The following is a 15,917-nucleotide window of genomic DNA, read 5'->3' as shown; positions in this document are numbered from 1 at the left end:
GACAAGTGCTTCCCCAACACGGTGAGCAGAAGCTGACAAAGTCAAGGCAGTTCCTGCCGGGCTTGGTGGGGAGATGTGGGCACTGAGCCTCGCTCTTCAGCAGAGCCTTTCCTCATCCCCCGCGACTGCCTTGTCCCAGACTCTCCTTTCAGAGAGGGTTTTCCTTCCTCTCCCATTCTTGTTACTCTTACAAACCATCTCCTGGTTTTGATCACAGCCCTCACTCCCATCCTCCGCTAGTGTTTGGAGTCAGACTGTGGCATGGAGCCCTTCCTGGGAGCAGCTCCCCTCTCCCCTAACCCAAAGGCTTCCCCTCTCTCCAGGTGAATCTGTCCTTCTCAGAGCAGAGGGCTCTGGTGGGCTCCCAGCTCCCCCTGAAGCTGCAGGCTGCCCCCGGGTCACTGTGTGCCATCTACGCCAAGGATCAGCGCATGCAGCCCTCCAGTGCCAGGGGCAAACTCAACCCCATCACGGTGCGTCTGGAGGAACCTCAGTGCTGGGCTGGTCCTGGGCTGCTGGGCCATGGGGACAGCAGTTTCCTTCTGCTGTCACCCATTTCAGGGGAGGATGGTAGGCACCTTGCAGTCCTGAATGCAGGTCCCTACCTGCAGGATGAACGTGGGTGTCTGGACGAGCTCAGTGAGCCTCTGCCAACGCCCAGGAATGTGGGATATTGCAGGGGAGATTCTGCATCGCTGAATGAGGAAGATGAGCCATAGAACTTCGCTGTGCTGCCTCCTGGGGTGGCAACCTTGAAAACAGGGTGTGATTGGTGGGAAACAATCCCTGCTCTGGGAAAAGATGGATGGGATAGAGGGGCTGGGGCTGGCAGCAGAGCAGCATCACTGCGATGCTCGAGGATGTTCAGAAATTATGGGGTGATGTCCGGGGCAAAAGGGCTTGAAGATGGGCCAGGAGTTTTTCATAGCTTTCTCACATGAAGTTCACATGTTCCGTTTAGGTCTATGACTTACTCCCAAATATTTATGAAGTCAGCTATCCTTCTGAAGTTAAAGAACCTGATTCATTTAGCTGTGGGATGAATGACTTCCAGGATGGGATAGCAGGCCTTCCAGCCACTAGCTGTTTTGATGTGCCAGGGAATAGCTGGGTAAACTGCCTCCGCAGAGTGTGGCGCAGGGAGGTACCGGTGTCTGACAAACGGACAGGCTCCTACATCCTGGTTAAGGTATGAGCCCTCCAGCCCTACCTCACATGCCCTCCTAGGAAGGATTACTCAGGGTGACGGGGGCACCTGGTCCCTCACCCAGCTCATGTCTGAGCTCACAAAACAAGTTCTAACACTGCCCCAGTAACATGCCCTGCCCCTCACTCCGCCAGCCTGGGACAGACCTGTGAAACGCATCTGTCAGTCCAGGCACAGCGGCATTTCACAGCGACGGGGCTAAGCTCTGCTTGTCCCATCACAAATCTGGGTGTGGAGTAAAGCATATAGATTGGCCTGGCACTCCCCTGATTTTTTGGGGGTGCGTGTCTCCCACTGGCAGCAAACCCAGAGGTCGGAGCTGTTTGGGAATGGAGTGGGCAGAACAGATCCACCAGATCTTTCCCAACTGCCCCTGGTGCTGCATCTCCCCCTGGCACAGATATTCTTCTCCCGCACACCTGTTACAGTGTGGTGGGGGGTCCTGATCTTGGGGAGCTCTGTTCTGTCTTGGGGCTTTAAGTGCATGTTGATTATTTGCTTCAAAGAGGGACAGAAAGACATTTTGGTATATTTCTGGGCTTCATGTTGTGTTATTCTCTCTCATGTGTCATGTTTCAGGACGCAGGTTTGAAAATTGTCACCAACACTCAGCTGGGCTGTGCACCAAACAGCCTGTTACAAAGCCACGTAACACCTTCATACCCCCAAGGTGAGTGGAGAGAACCTGCAACAGCCTCCACGCTGGCTGCAGCAGGACAGGCGGGGACGTCCCGCCCCTTCCCATCCTTTGCGACAGCACATTCAAGTCGTGCCCCTGTTTGCAGGAGCAGGACTGGAGGAGGATGAGCAGGCGGGTGTCAGGCAGGATGCAGGGATGCAGATGGATTTCTTGGAGACATGGCTATGGGAGCTGGTCCCTGTGGGGTGAGTAAGGAGCCCTAGCAGACCTCGAGTCAGGGAACTGCCCTTATTGCATCCGCTTCACCTCTGTGTGCAGATCCCAGTCCTCCGGATCTGTCCATGTATGCAGGAGTGACACTGAGGCATGTCCAGTCCCTTCCCTTGGACCTCAGCACTGACCTGGGAGAGAGCGGGGCAGTCTGTTCTGTAGGCAGGGGATGCCATAAGAGATACGGCACTGATGGTTCCTCTGCCCTTCTCCAAGCATGTGATGGCCACCGATGGTCCCCAGACATAGAGAAAGGGGTTTGACACGCTCTTTCTGCTGGCTCTGCCCGTCAGACTCAGCCTGCAAGGTCGATCCATCTTCTACCGCCCTGCAGGGAGGGGGGCTCTGCAGAGGTGGCGGTGACGGTGCCCGATGCCATCACCAAGTGGGAAGCCGGGATGTTCTGCACATCCCCGCTGGGCTTGGGGCTGGCCCCTGCCACCACCCTCACGGCCTTCAAGCCCTTCTTCGTGGAGCTGGTGCTGCCCTACGCCGTGGTCCGCCACGAGCCCTTCAGCCTTGTGGCCACCGTCTTAAACCACCTGCGGCAGTGCCTGCGGGTGAGTGGGGCTGGGGAGGGGGCCCTGGGGCTGGGGTCTGGCGGGGGCTGATGGAGCCCTGGCTGTGGTCTGGCAGGTTCAGGTGACGTTGGTGGAGTCAGCGGAGCTGGAGGTGTCGCCGAGCGCGGATGAGCTGTACGGTGGTTGTATCTGTGCAGACGAAGCGAGGACATTCCGGTGGGGCGTGAAGGCCACCCGCCTGGGTACAGAGGGGATGGCAAAGGGCTGGGGAGAGAGGAGGAGAGCCCAGCAGTGAGACTCCTTGCAAACTTCTTGTTTGTCACTGCTTTTCTGATCCTGTTCTCCCCCTGCCAGTTCCCCCTCCCCTCTCTCCCCTTTCCCTTCCCCAGTCTCCAGTCTCATCCCTCCATTTATTCAGTCCCATTGCACCCTCCTCCTTCCCGGTCTCCCCAGGATGGCTCTGAGCTAGAGCCAGCCCCTGAGGCAGTGTCACAACAACATCCCCCTTCTGCCCCTGCAGGGAAGGTGAATGTCACCGTCATCGCCAATGCCCTGCGCTCCGAGAAGCTCTGCGGCACTGAGATGCCCGTGGTGCCAGCCCAGGGGCATGTGGACACTGAGACAAAACTCCTGATGGTGCAGGTGAGCCGAGCAAGGCAGTGGGCTCGCACCGTCCTCGCAGCAGGAGCAGAGCTGACCCCACAGCTGTCACCCCTGGAGCGGGGCAGAGCTTCTCCCCGTCCCTCGGCCAGGCTGGACGGTGCCTGTGGGTGCCGCAAGGTGTGGAGAGAGCACCAGCACCTGCAGCGAGGGGAGAGTCTGTGTCCATGCTTAGGTACCACCAGTGGGATGGTGCCTTCCCTTCACTTTTGGGGGGAGATTGGTAGATTTGCGGCCGCTGGCTGTGGGATGTTCTGTTTGCTCCCCTCACGACACTGTGCACGGGGCGGCTCCAAGGACAGCCCGGCTTGGCCCGCGTGGCCCTGAGCTCTTCTGGCCCATTAGAGCCCATGGGCTGCTGGTGGGGACGGGTTCCAGGGGGGCACCTGTCAGAGAGGGGGAGCAGTTTCTGGCACGGAGGAGGGCAGGCTGACTCTGACCCCCATCTCATACGTGCTGTATTCCCGGTTTTAAAGCGTCCAAGACCCACATGAAGGAAAACTGCAGCTTCCTGGCTATCCCTCTGCTCCTGACCCCGTCGTACCCCTCCAGACAGCCACGGACTCGAGGCCTGGCAGCGTTTTCCCATCCCTTCGTCCCCTTCATCTGTCCCGGCAGGAGCCTGCAGCAACATGGTGGAGACAAGGACTCTGAAACCCAGCCCCACTCCCCAGCAGCCCTGACAGCCCGTGGGGGCTGGGGCTGCCCAGGGAGCAACGGCTTTACTGCCCACCCTGGAGTCATGGTTTCCCTTGAGCCAATGCCAGTGCAGTCCCTCGGAAAGGGGACCGGGGTGGGTGAGCTGACCCTGCGCTGACAAAAAGCCTTGGGAGATCAGTGTGTGCCTGATGGCTGGGCATGGAGAGGATGCTCAGGGCGGCCCTGAGTGCAGCCCTGTCCCTGTCCCTGCTCAGCCCGGCTGAGAAATGAAGAAGAATGCCAATGGGGTAAGGGAAGCAGGAGTAGCAAAATGTTTTTCTTGCAAGAAAGCTCCCTTGCTTCAGGCTCTTTCCCCCCATCCCTGACCAAAGCCAGCCCTGTGTCCCAAACCGCACTTTGTGTTAGGGGCTCAGCACTCCTGTCTGCCTTAATGAAGTGTAAGAGGGGCCATCCCTTCACTTTGCTTTCCTGAATAAAAAGCTGAGACCAACCCAGAGAGAGCATTCCTTGCATGGGACACAAGGCAGCAGGAGAAACAGCACAACGTGGGGTCGGTGGTGCCTGGTCAGGAGGGGCTGGGGGACAACTCACTCTGGCTTCTGCTCCAAAGTGACGAGCAGCACCAAATGACAAACCCTCCATGAAACGTTTCCCCTCAGCAGCCCCACAGGAGAGGCAGGTCCCCTCCACTCCTGAATCCATCTCCCCTTGGCCATGCTGCTCATGGCCCCCACTGCACCCTGTCCCGGCCCACGCGGGGCTCGGTGTGCCAATGGCCCCGAGCTCCTTGTCACATCGATCAGTCCCCAGGATGCCTGTCGGGGCACTGACCTGTGCCCACATCCTGGGGCGCAGGATGGGCTTGGGGCCGTGCTCCTGCCTCGTGTCCATGCGAGTGGTGGCACCAGCCTCCTCCAGACACCGACACCATATGGGGCTGCTCCTGAAGGGCAGGGAGGTGAGCCCAGGGCTGTATCCAGCAATACTCAAGCACGGCAAGCATGGGGACAGCAGCTGTGCTCATTTGAGAGCCCCTGGGAAAGAGGTCAGCCCCATCCGCGGTTTTCCTCAAATTGCAAAAGCCTGTCAGTGCCTTGAACCCAGGAGGCTGTGGGCAGATGGTAAACAGTGTCTTGGCTATATCTGCAGGTCCACACTGGATTCTTCTGCCACCCCTTGTTTGCTCACTGGATGGAAAGCAAAGATCTCATTTCAGAGCCTGGAGCAGAGCAGACGCAGGTCTACAGCAATTCAACACCTGGAGAAGGAGGCTGTGTCTGTCCCTGATGTCTGCTTGCAGCTGCAGACATGAGGTCCCCAGCTGCTCTGCCTCTTCTGCTGCTCTTCAGTCTTCTCCAGAACCTCCCCTCCCTGCATCTGCAGTTAGAGTGACCCTGGTTCTGTGCTTCCTCCATGTCAGGACATCGTGGTGGCCCCGCAAGCCCTGGACAAATATGCTGCGCTGACATACGGCACCAATGGGGAGTTCATGTTGACGGTGACATCAGGGATGGAGCTCAGCTGGAGGGACAGGGGAAGCCGAGTGTGGCTGGGGGGGCAGAGGGACTCTTCTCTCACAGAACCCCCATATTTGTTGTTGAAGAGGCTGACAGTCAGGAGCAGGAAAACTTCTAGCACAGCCTGAAGCCTGGCAGCTGGTGCCCTCCACTCACCCCAGCTCCCTCCACCACTGTCCTGATCCGGTATCAGGGAGGGTTCTTAAACAATCCCAAGAGCGAGACTAAGACACAGAGAGGTCAGATGCCGGACAACGTTGTGAACATTATTTTGCATACAACTGATAATAGTGATGGGACAGAAAGAAAAAGGAAGGGTCAGAATCCCTAAGCAAGAAAACAGTAAAATGCAGCAAGATTAATTACCACCAGCACGAATCCAGCGATGTACCGTTGGCTCAGTTCTGGTGCAGGTGTTTGTTCTCCAAGCTCCAAAAACGATGACTAGGATGAGGGAGAGGGTGAGAAAAAGGAGGTAGAGTCCAAAGAGAGGCGTACGCAGTCGTTAATTGTCCCAGATTTCTCCAATCAGTCCACCCATTTCCACAGGGCTCATTGTCTCGTGGTCCTCCATGCGCACATGCCCCGGCATTCACGGTGGTCGTGCCAGCCTGCATCTTCTGCACCCCGATTTAACTTCAGGCGCATGTCATGGTTTTGTCTGGGACAGTTCCTCTTCTCCAGAGCGTACTCCTCCATGTCCAGGGTACACTGAGGCCAGGACGTGGTGGTGGTGCAACAGCAATGCTTGAGACATACAGTCCCCGTACAACCACCGGGGACCAGAACAGCCGACGGTCTCTGCTCCCAACCTGGCCCCGACCCTCCATGAGGTCTGGACGTGGCCCAGAGACGCTCAGAGCCCCACCCGCACCCAGCACAGCCCGGGTCGCTCGGGACTCGGCCGCTTCTCCCTGCAGCGCAGCTCCCAGCCCAGCAGGACACAATGGAGCCACGGCCAAGGGGCTGAAGCAGACCCCCGGGCAGAGACGTGCTGCTCTGCAAGCCCCTGCCCCAGGTACTTGACCTCAGCTGAGGAGACAAGTGGTGGCTTCACAGGGACACCCCAGTGCATCGCCCCCCACACCCCCAGGGAGCTCTGCGGCACCACATCTGGCCTCTCCCCTCCCCAGGGCCCTGCACCAGCACCAACAGAATCCCAGAATCATCCGGGTTGGAAAAGCCCTTGCAGCTCCTCCAGCCCAACCATGACCCTCACCCTGACCGTTCCCAACTCCCCCAGATCCCTCAGCGCTGGCTCAGCCCGACTCTTCAACCCCCCCAGGGATCCCGGGGACTCCCCCCCTGCCCTGGGCAGCCCATTCCAACGCCCAACAGCCCCTTCTGCACAGAAATCCTTCCTCAGAGCCAGCCTGACCCTGCCCTGGGCAGCTTGAGGCCATTCCCTCGGGGCCTGGCGCTGGGGCCTTGGCTCCAGAGACTCATCCCCCCTCTCTGCCCCCTCCTGGCAGGGAGTATTAGAGAGTGATGAGGTGTCCACTCAATGTCTTCTCTAGACTAAACACCCCCAATTCCCAAGAGCTCTTCCCCCCCGTCAGACCAACTGTCCCTCACCCAGCAGGTCCCCAACCACCATCGCCCCTTCTTGCTCTCCCTGGGAGTCATGGTGTACCCCAGTCCCCTCCCTGGCTCTAACATGGGACCCCTGTCACCAGGAGGGCTCACCTGGCCAGAGGCAGTTGTCCTCCTTGGGATGGGATGATTTGCACCGTGGCTGCAGGCAGACATCCTATCCCTTCTCTTCTTGCTCTCCCATCATCCCCAGACATCAAAAAGCCTGTTGGTTTGGGTTATTCTGCCACCACCTTGTGCTGGCTGCTCTTCAGCAGCGGCTCCAATGCAGACATTCCACTACTGAGACAGCCGCTGGTCTCACCTCAGGGATGGTTTCAAGGTTAGCTCTGAGCTACGCAGGCTACAAATGTGCTTAGAAAAGCAAAGCATCACTGAGCCTGAACACAGAGACACCTCGGGACACGCTATTTGCTCACGTAGACCAGATCTAGCCTGGCCCATCTTGCACCTTGCTCCCTGAGGGACTGTGAAGGACTGGAAAAAATCCAGCAGCCCCCTCTGTGTCAATCTGCTCCCCACATGTGTTCCTCTGCCCTAGGCTCCTGCGTGCTGCTATCCTGCCCCTCAAACTCTTCTGTGGCATCAAGATGCAGGTGCGGGGCTCTGAGCATCTGAACAACAAGGAGCCCTTTGTGATAGTTTGCAACCACTGCGACCATGCGGCGTGAAAATGTGAGGGGGGGCTGGCAGCGGGGGGGGGGGAGTTGGGGAGCAAACATCGATAGGGCAAGGGGGGTGTGGGGAGGACTCACATAGCAGGTCCCAGGATGCTCTGGTTGGGCTCCATGTTCATGTCTCTCCCTGTGCTGTGCAGCTCCGAGTGCTGATTTTCCCTGAAGGCACCAGGAACCAGAACCAATCTATGTTGCCCTTCAAGCGCGGGGCTTTCCACTTGGCTGTGCAGGCTCAGGTGAGGCTGAGTGCAGGCTCCCCCTCCACTTGTCCTCGATGGAGCTGGGTGGGCGTGCACCCTGGGGCAGCGGACTGGGGGACATTAGGGACTTTGGGGGTCTGCAGTCCCCAGGCACAGGCACCCTGCCGTGCAGGACCCAGGGAGGGGACGGGGACCTGCTGAAGCATGGCAGGAGCTGGAGTCCCAGCTGGGGAGGGTGTCTGCATGAAAGACGTCCCTGACCCTCCATCTCCTACAGGTTCCCATTTTCCCCATCGTGATCTCCCCATACTGGGACTTCTTCAGCTCCAAGGAAAAGAGATTCACCTCTGGTAAGTGACGGACAAGAAGCCCTGTTGCCAGAAAGCAGGGCTGTGCTGGAGATGAGGCTCGTGGTACTTGGAGGTCTCTTTGCGAGACACTGAGGTGTGCGGCGGCAGCTGGTGGTGGAGGCAGCTGATGGGAAGAGCTGGTTCCTGCTGGGATTGTCTAACAGAATCCCCGGCCTTTCCCCTCTCTCTCCCTCCAGGAACATGCACAATCCAGATCCTCCCCAGGGTAGAAACCCAGGGGCTGAGCCCAAAGGATGTCCCTGAACTGACAGAGACTGTCCGCCAGGCCATGGCTGATGCCCTCGCTGAGATGTCTGCAAATCACCGTGGGGACCAGCACGCGGAGCAGCCTCCGCTGCCGCGCTGTGCTGGGGCCAGTGCTGGCAGGGGGACGGGCAGCTCACGGTGCGAGGAGGACACGACCACGACCAGCAATTAGGCAGAGGGACCCTGAGGCACTCGGGGGTGTAAGGCAGGTGGCACAGCCAGCGGCTGGGCTGTGACATCTCCTTGTCCCCTGCGGATGTTTCCACCAGACCTGCCAGAGCACAACGGTGCCCCGGTGCAAGGGGAAGCAGAGCAGTGTGGGACGGTGACTAGGCAGCACCCCAACACCAGTGCAAGGTGCCCCAGAACCCCCCTGCTATGGCTGTGCATCCCCTGTGCCCCCAAACCCAGAGCTGTGTCTGGCCCTGGGGTCGCCAGCCCCCTCTGCCTGGATGGCTCCTGCCTGCACACTGGGGGCGGGGGGGAGGGATGTGCCAGGCAGGGCTGGGGCTTCACTGCACCACTTTCCACCCCTGACTGCGCAGCTCGCTGGGGGTTCACCCGTGGGCTTGCTGCCTTGCTTCTTCCAGAGGCTCCTGCAAGCTGGCAATGCTGTTCGGCTACAGCCAGCTCTGGGGAGGGGCTCAGAGCACAGCAAGTGGCTTGTGGGGGCGGGCAGGAGGTCCAGGGGCTACAGGGGATATGGACACATGAGAAGAGCATCCATGATGAAGAACTCTGAGACAAAGGTGCAAGATTAAAGAGTCCACACCTGGCAGTGTGTGTGCACGGTGTCCTGCCTGCGCCTCGGGTGCTGAGGGGAGCACGGGCAGGGGGATCCATCTCCTTAGGGCCACACGGGGTGCCTGCCTTGCTGCATGTTTAGCATTCCTATGGACACCACAGCTTCTCCATGGGTGCAGCGCGGGGTGGTGTGAGGAGCTTGTGACAGGGTGAGAGTTAGGCTGGCGTAGGCTAGGTCTGCCCCCGAGGTAGACCTGTCCCTGCTTCAGGGACAAGCACTATGTGCACAGCAAGAGCATCCATTAAAGCCCCAAACCCTCACAGGGCAGAGGTGTCTGCATTATGCCTACCTGGAGCAGGATGGACTGATCTGTGGCTTCCAGACCACGGCACCACCAGACCCATCCACCAGCTACCATCTTCCCTGGCCTGTTCCCTGCTCCCAGGAAAGGCTTTGGGCATCTGCTGGCTCCTTCCCAGCTGAGCAGCTCCTGTCCCAGCCACCCCTGGGTGACAGCAGGGCAGGGAGAAATGCAGTGTGTGCCTGTCCCCAGTGCTGGGAGCAGGGTGGGCAGGCTTCACCTCCCAGATTCAAATAAGGAACCGTGGCAAACCCTGGCCAAACAAGGGTGAAGCGCTCTGATTTGGCATTGTTCCTGCCCTTGGGAGTGGCTGGCTCGTTGAGGAGGAAACTCTACAAATCGGTGGCCATTGTCCACCCAGACAGATACCACTAGGCAAAGATATTAGCAAGAGAAAAGAGGTTTCCCATGAGTAGCAACTCAGCAGGTCAGGAACCGTCACGTGCAGATGGTCAAGGGCAGCCTGCACATGGAGGATCTCATTTCCCACAAAGCCCCTCCATTCCCTCCCTTCCTGCCAGGGCTCCCTACGTGTGGCTTAGTCTGTCAGCTCTGAGCTGGCTCAGCGGTCCCACCATGTGCCCACCACCATGGGTGTGGTTTGGCTGCCTAGAGCCTTGAACCCAGCAAAGTCTAGGTCTGGTAGTTAAACATTGTCCGAGCTGGGTGGCTGGGGCCCAGCAGAGACCTTGCTGGCTTTTGCTTGCTGCCAGAGCGGGGGTGAAACCTTGAGGAGAGGAAGAAAACTCATCACGGGGGTTCTGGGACCACCTTGCTTCCACAGCTTCTTCAAGCATGGTGCCTGCAGCTGTCCTGCCCTGCCTGCTGCTTTGCATCCTACCCCTCACAGCTGGAGCATCTGCAAAGCCGTAAGCCCTCCCCATGTCTGCCTGTCCACGCCCGGTGGGATGACGCTTTGTCTCAGTGCTGTGACAATCCTTGCTGAGACTGTGGTCGCTGCTCAGGATGGAAGTGCTCGGGGTGGTGGGCTGTCCCCATGGAGGACTTTGTACCAGGGCTTGGTGTCTCCAGGCTGCTGTGGTGTAGGTGCAACCTCACACCCAAGCTGGTGGGTGAGCAGAGCCTTCCCTCCCTCTGCAGATCATCCCCTCGGTTCTTCCCCAAGGTGCTTAGGCAGAGGGGGCTGCGCTCTGCCCTGTGCACTGGCCAGCCTCCCTGGGTGGATGGGGGGAAGGCTGGGTGGCATAGCCCTGCTGGAAAAAACCCCGAGTACCTCCCGCCTTGAGAGTCTGGCGTGGAGGGGAGCCCTGGGATTTGGTGGGGTCTCCCTGGTCTCCTCTTCTGCCGATGTGTCCCCTCCCCAGACACTACACGGTGCTCTTCCCCTCCGTGTTCTACTACCCGTACACGGGCAAAGTGCATGTGCACCTCATGGACCTGGACGAGCCCGTGCGCGTGACCCTCCACCTGGCAAGCAGCCACAGCGTCCCCAACATCACCCTGGAAGAGCAGCACAGCGATATCCTCCAGCTGAACTGGCCCCGCTTCTCCAACGTGAGTCCTGCCCCCATGGCAGAGCTAAAGACCTCAGGAAGGGCTATCCATCCCCTACCCACTGCCAGAGCTGGGCTGGTGGAACTGGGAGGGGACCTGGGGTCCATTCTGGATGGGCAAGGAGTGAGCTGGAGAGTGGGGAGACATGGGGCAATGTACAGAGACCTTGTGGGCTTTATCTGCATCATCTGCCCATGTTACCAGTCCCCTGGTGACTTCATGGGGCAATGGGATGGTGGCGATGGGGTACAGGTAGGATGTCCCACTGGCATCCAACATAAAGGCTTTGCAACCATCTCTGCTGTTTCTCCGGGCCAGGTTTCTAGCCCTCCTAAAAGGGTCAGTGAGGTTGCGCATCTTCACGTCTCCATCCGGGGAGGTTCCCTGGAGGTCTCTGAGCAGAGGAAAGTACTGGTGAAAACCCTGGAGCTGGGGACCTTGGTGCAGACAGACAAGGATGTCTACAAGCCTGGACAAACTGGTGAGGGGCAGGAGCTGCTGGAAGAGCTCACAGGCTCTTGGGATCCCCAGGTTGGGGTCCCAGGCCCTGGTGCTCACTCTGCTCCTGCCTTTGCTCTCTCCAGTGAAGTTTCGAATTGTCCGTTTCGATCAAAACTTCATTCCCCGCAACTGGCAGGTAAGGCAGGGTCAGGGCACAGGACGGGCGCAGAGGCAATAGGATCCCCCCGCAGCCAGAACAATCGGCCTTGGCAGCAGTGGCACAGCCTTCAGTGTCACCGAGCGTGGAGGAGACGGGTGTGGGGAGGGAACCCCCCAAACACCGCAGGGACGGTGGGGTGGGGGGGATGGGACCCAGCTCTTCCCAGCGCTCCCAGCCTGAGTGCCCAGGGTACAGCCCCTGGCTTTTGGCACTGCTGCAGGGGATGAATTATTCCCTTTGCACCACCTATTGACTGTCTCCTCTCGGGCGTAGCTTTTACACACCACCACAACGCCTGCTGGTGTTACACTCCTGACGGTACGCGGTGCAGACAGGCCCAATTGCACAGCTAACGCTGTTCGCACAATGCAGCCTCGCTGCTCGCGTCCCGCTGCCTGGAAAAGGCAGCACAAGGGCTCTGGGAGCCGAGCAACGAGAGCAGCTCTGAGCCCTGCTGAGCGCCCAGCCCAGCTACCAGCCCTGTGGGGGCCAAGCCAGACCCCAGAGGCACAGCCCCCGGCTCAGCTACAGCTCAGCGCTCTGTGCTTTGGTCTTGCTGAACGCTTCCTCTCTCTTTCTTTGCAGCTCCCCTTGGTGACCGTGCAGGTGAGTCCTCACCCTGTGCCGGCCTGTCAGCTCCCTCAGGAGGAACAAAGGGCCCAGCACGCGGCTGGTGTGGGAGATGAGAAGCAGGGACAGGGACATCCCCGCTGCAGGTGCTGAGTGATAAGGAGCGGGGAGAAGGGCTTGGCTTCCTCGTGCACATTGCCAGCCCAGTCAGGGCCAGCTTGTTGTCTGTCTGCGAGACACAGGTTCCTCTGGGGAGATGGTGCTAAGGGACAGGTTACACAGAGGAAGAGAGCAGTGGCTATTGCCACAGACACTTTGACCCAAACTGGAGAACCCCTGAGCTCCCAGTCCACGCTGGAGCGTCCTCCTGCCAGCTCTGGCTGCTGTAGCCAGGCTGGGGCTCAGCTAATACAGACCCCAGGGGGAAATTTTCCTTCTGGAGAGGTGATGCCCTCAGGGCCATGCTGAGTGTGATGGCAGGGCAAAACCTCTGCTGCTTGCCAGGAGATGCAGAGTGACTTGAGTCCCTGAGGTTGTCAACCCACCACCACCACCACGCACCCCATCTTCAGACCCGCGAGCGAGGGCTGACTCTGCGTGTCCCTGTGTGCAGGACCCCAGTGGGCACCGTGTGGCGCAGTGGCAGGCGGTGAGCCCGCGGCAGGGCATCGTGGACCTGTCCTTCCCGCTGGGTGTGGAGCCAGCCCTGGGCGAGTACAGCATCGAGGTAGAGGGGAAGAAGAGCTCATTCAGCGTGAAGGAATATGGTGTGTGGGGACAAAGGCTGGGCTCCCCACGGGGTACTTGGGAGCCGTCGCATGGGATGGCAAGAATCTCCTGAAGGAAGAAACGGGCACAGTGCCATTCCCTGCTGGTGTTCCCCCAGGGCTGCCCCACTTTGAGGTGCTGCTCCAGCTGCCCTGTGTCTTGACTGTGAAGGATGAGAAGATCCCTCTGGACGTCTGTGGGCGGTGAGTTGGAGAGCAGCCCCAGCAGCAAGGCTGACTGCTCCCGAGGTGATGTTCCCCCTGCAGCATCCCCACCCATCTAATCCCTTTCCTCCTCCCTCCTGACAGGTACCCTTCTGGGAAAACTTTCTGGGGAAGGGCTGAGGTCAAGCTGTGCCTATCCGAAATAGGTCCTTTCAGGAAGAGATCTGTGAAGATCTGTGCTGAGTTTAGGGGCCAGGTGAGTGCAGCAGGAGAGGGAGAAGGCACACAGGTTGTGGTCCCAGGAATGTTTCCCCATCTATAGGTGCCTGGGCTGATGGTGGCTGGGTGCATCATTTGGGCATTGCCAAATGATCCAGTTCTGATGTGAAAGTGCTGAAATCCTGGAGTCATCCCAAAGAGGGCAGAGGAGCTGAGCAGAGGCTCTTGGGGTGGTCCTCGGGCCAGGATGGGCAGGAATGGGACAGCCAGCTGCATGGCAGAGCGTCCTATCAGCCGTGGGGGGAGAAGTTTGCAGGATCCAGGGTTGCAGGACAGGATGGAGAGAGCATCGGCAGCGGGGCGAGTGGCAGCTGGGAGCCCAAGGATGGCAGCAGATGACACACAAGGGCCTGGCCACAGGGCTGCTGCTAACGTGGGTGACTCTTTCCTTCAGACGGGGACGAACGGCTGCTTCTCCTCTGAGGTGCCATTATCTTCCTTCAACCTGACCAGCAGCTTCAAATATGAGAGACGGCTCTATGCCTCTGCCACGATGCTGGAGGAGGGGACTGGTGAGTGCAGCCGTGCTGGCAGCCAGCCGGTGATGTCCTGGTGTGGTGGCACTAGAGGATGTGGCCACCAATGCTGGAGCAATCTTTTAGCTCCTGAAGGCTGATCAGGAGTTTCTTCCCCTTACAACATCCCACCCCCAGATATCCCTCCATCATCTATCTCTCCTTCCCCACTCTCCGCCTCCCTGAGACTAGTTAGTGTGTTTGATTAGCACCTGGAGAGTTACCAGGGTCATTATTTTTCTTATTGAGACTTTCTGACTTTCAATCTAGATACAGGTAGTCTCTATCTGCCAAGGAGGCCTTGTGAGACACATCCTTAGGGTCAAGTAAAAAAGCCCAATTTCATCACAGTGCAGGTGTGAGGGGCTTTTTCGATTTCCTTGCAGCCATTTAGAGGGGAATTTTGGGGTAGAGCTTGGTAATTTGGTAGAACACGGATCTTGGCTGAGAGTAGTCCTGCTCTCACTAGTGCTCCAATCACACCCAAGGATTGTTTTTGCATTTGTTGCCCAAGGAGTTTGATTTTTGCACTGTGCAAACCTGCCCATGACCACCGCCTGCAGGGGGACAGCTTTGTCTCATATGGCCACTTGCAAAGACAACAGTGGGGAGCAAATGCGTAACGGTGTGTCTTTGAGATTCTCTGAGCCATCGTTCCTGGGGGGGAATCACCAGGACGATTTACTAAGTACCTCTCACATGTCCCCCTCCTCTCTGCAGGGATGAGGCATAAAGTGACGAAAAAGTGTACGATTAACTATGAAACGGCCTCAGTCACCTTTGAAAACATTGATAAATTCTACAAGCCTGGGATTCCCTGCACTGGGACGGTAATGGGGATGGGGGGTGGGGGATGGTGGTGTGTGTCCCTGCACCTCACATTGCTCCCCTGCACCCTGCTGCACCCCGTCCTGCTCCCTCTGACCCCCAGCACTGCTATCCCACCCCTGCCCTCTGCCCCACGGCTGCAGCCCAGCCCGGGGCATCTCCCCTTCCCTCCTGGTGCAGATGCTGCTGAAGGGAGCCGATGGCTCTGCCCTGGAGGAGGAGGAGTTCCTGCTTGTGGTTGAAGCAAGAGGAGAAAGGCAAAATAACACCCTGGTCACAGACAGATCGGGGAGAGCCTCCTTTGAGCTGGACACCTCTGGCTGGAGTGGCGTTGTCTCCATGCGCGTAAGTGACCCTTGTCCCACACCCCTCAGGCACCCTGGATTTGGTAAAGTTCACAGAAGTTTTCTTACACAAAATCTTCCAGCTTCCCCTTGACCCCATTTGGTCTCTTTGCACCCGCAGCATTCTATGCTAAATCGTTCCATGTCTTTATCAGCCCTGTTTGATACCTTGATTGCCTGTCTGACCCTACAGACCCCGGCACCCTTCCTGCTCCTCCTGCACTGGGAAAAGGGGCTACTCTCACTTTGGATGCATTCTGCAAGATCTTCCTCTTATTCCTTCTCTCTGCCTTACTGTTTTTACACTCCACTGGTGAATTTTAGGATCCTTTCTGCCTCCACCATCTGGGCACAAGAGATAGTTGTGGGATGCTTTTCCAGTTCCTACCATCTGCCCACACATGCTGCTTAGCCATGCCTGCCTCCTCTTGCCATCCACTGGCGACCCCTTGGAGGGTCCTTGGAAAAGCCGATAATGGGACACAGCTCTGGTTTTTGGGTGCTGAGTGCATCTGGATTGTCTGTCTTGGCTGTTCCTGCAGGGATGTCACAGTAAAGTGCGTGGCAGTCACAGCTGCAAAGTGGCTTTGTACCCCTACTGTGCT

General features: G+C 58.4%; 1 protein-coding gene, 1 long non-coding RNA gene and 1 pseudogene across 2 annotated transcripts; all 3 read left to right on the top strand.

Annotated features, from left to right (window-relative positions):
* LOC141970504 (alpha-2-macroglobulin-like protein 1) lies at positions 1-2,654 on the top strand. The gene is made up of 7 exons (XM_074927156.1): positions 1-21; positions 324-473; positions 962-1,189; positions 1,787-1,877; positions 1,993-2,092; positions 2,452-2,537; positions 2,635-2,654. The coding sequence occupies exons 2-7, from the start codon at positions 432-434 to the stop codon at positions 2,652-2,654; spliced, it is 567 nt and encodes a 188-aa protein (XP_074783257.1). The 5' UTR covers positions 1-21; positions 324-431.
* A 15-nt stretch (positions 2,655-2,669) lies between these two features.
* LOC141970442 (uncharacterized) lies at positions 2,670-4,330 on the top strand. Its single transcript, XR_012635186.1, has 3 exons — positions 2,670-2,880; positions 3,159-3,280; positions 3,775-4,330. It is a non-coding gene; the product is annotated as an uncharacterized LOC141970442 (long non-coding RNA).
* Positions 4,331-4,814: 484 nt separating this feature from the next.
* LOC141970503 (1-acyl-sn-glycerol-3-phosphate acyltransferase alpha-like) lies at positions 4,815-8,734 on the top strand (annotated as a pseudogene).
* Positions 8,735-15,917: the final 7,183 nt, after the last annotated feature.

This window comes from Athene noctua, chromosome 25, assembly GCF_965140245.1.
Source record: "Athene noctua chromosome 25, bAthNoc1.hap1.1, whole genome shotgun sequence".
NCBI classification, from domain to species: domain Eukaryota; kingdom Metazoa; phylum Chordata; class Aves; order Strigiformes; family Strigidae; genus Athene; species Athene noctua.
Note: the sequence above shows the minus strand (reverse complement) of the source record. Positions and strands in the feature narration are given on the sequence as shown.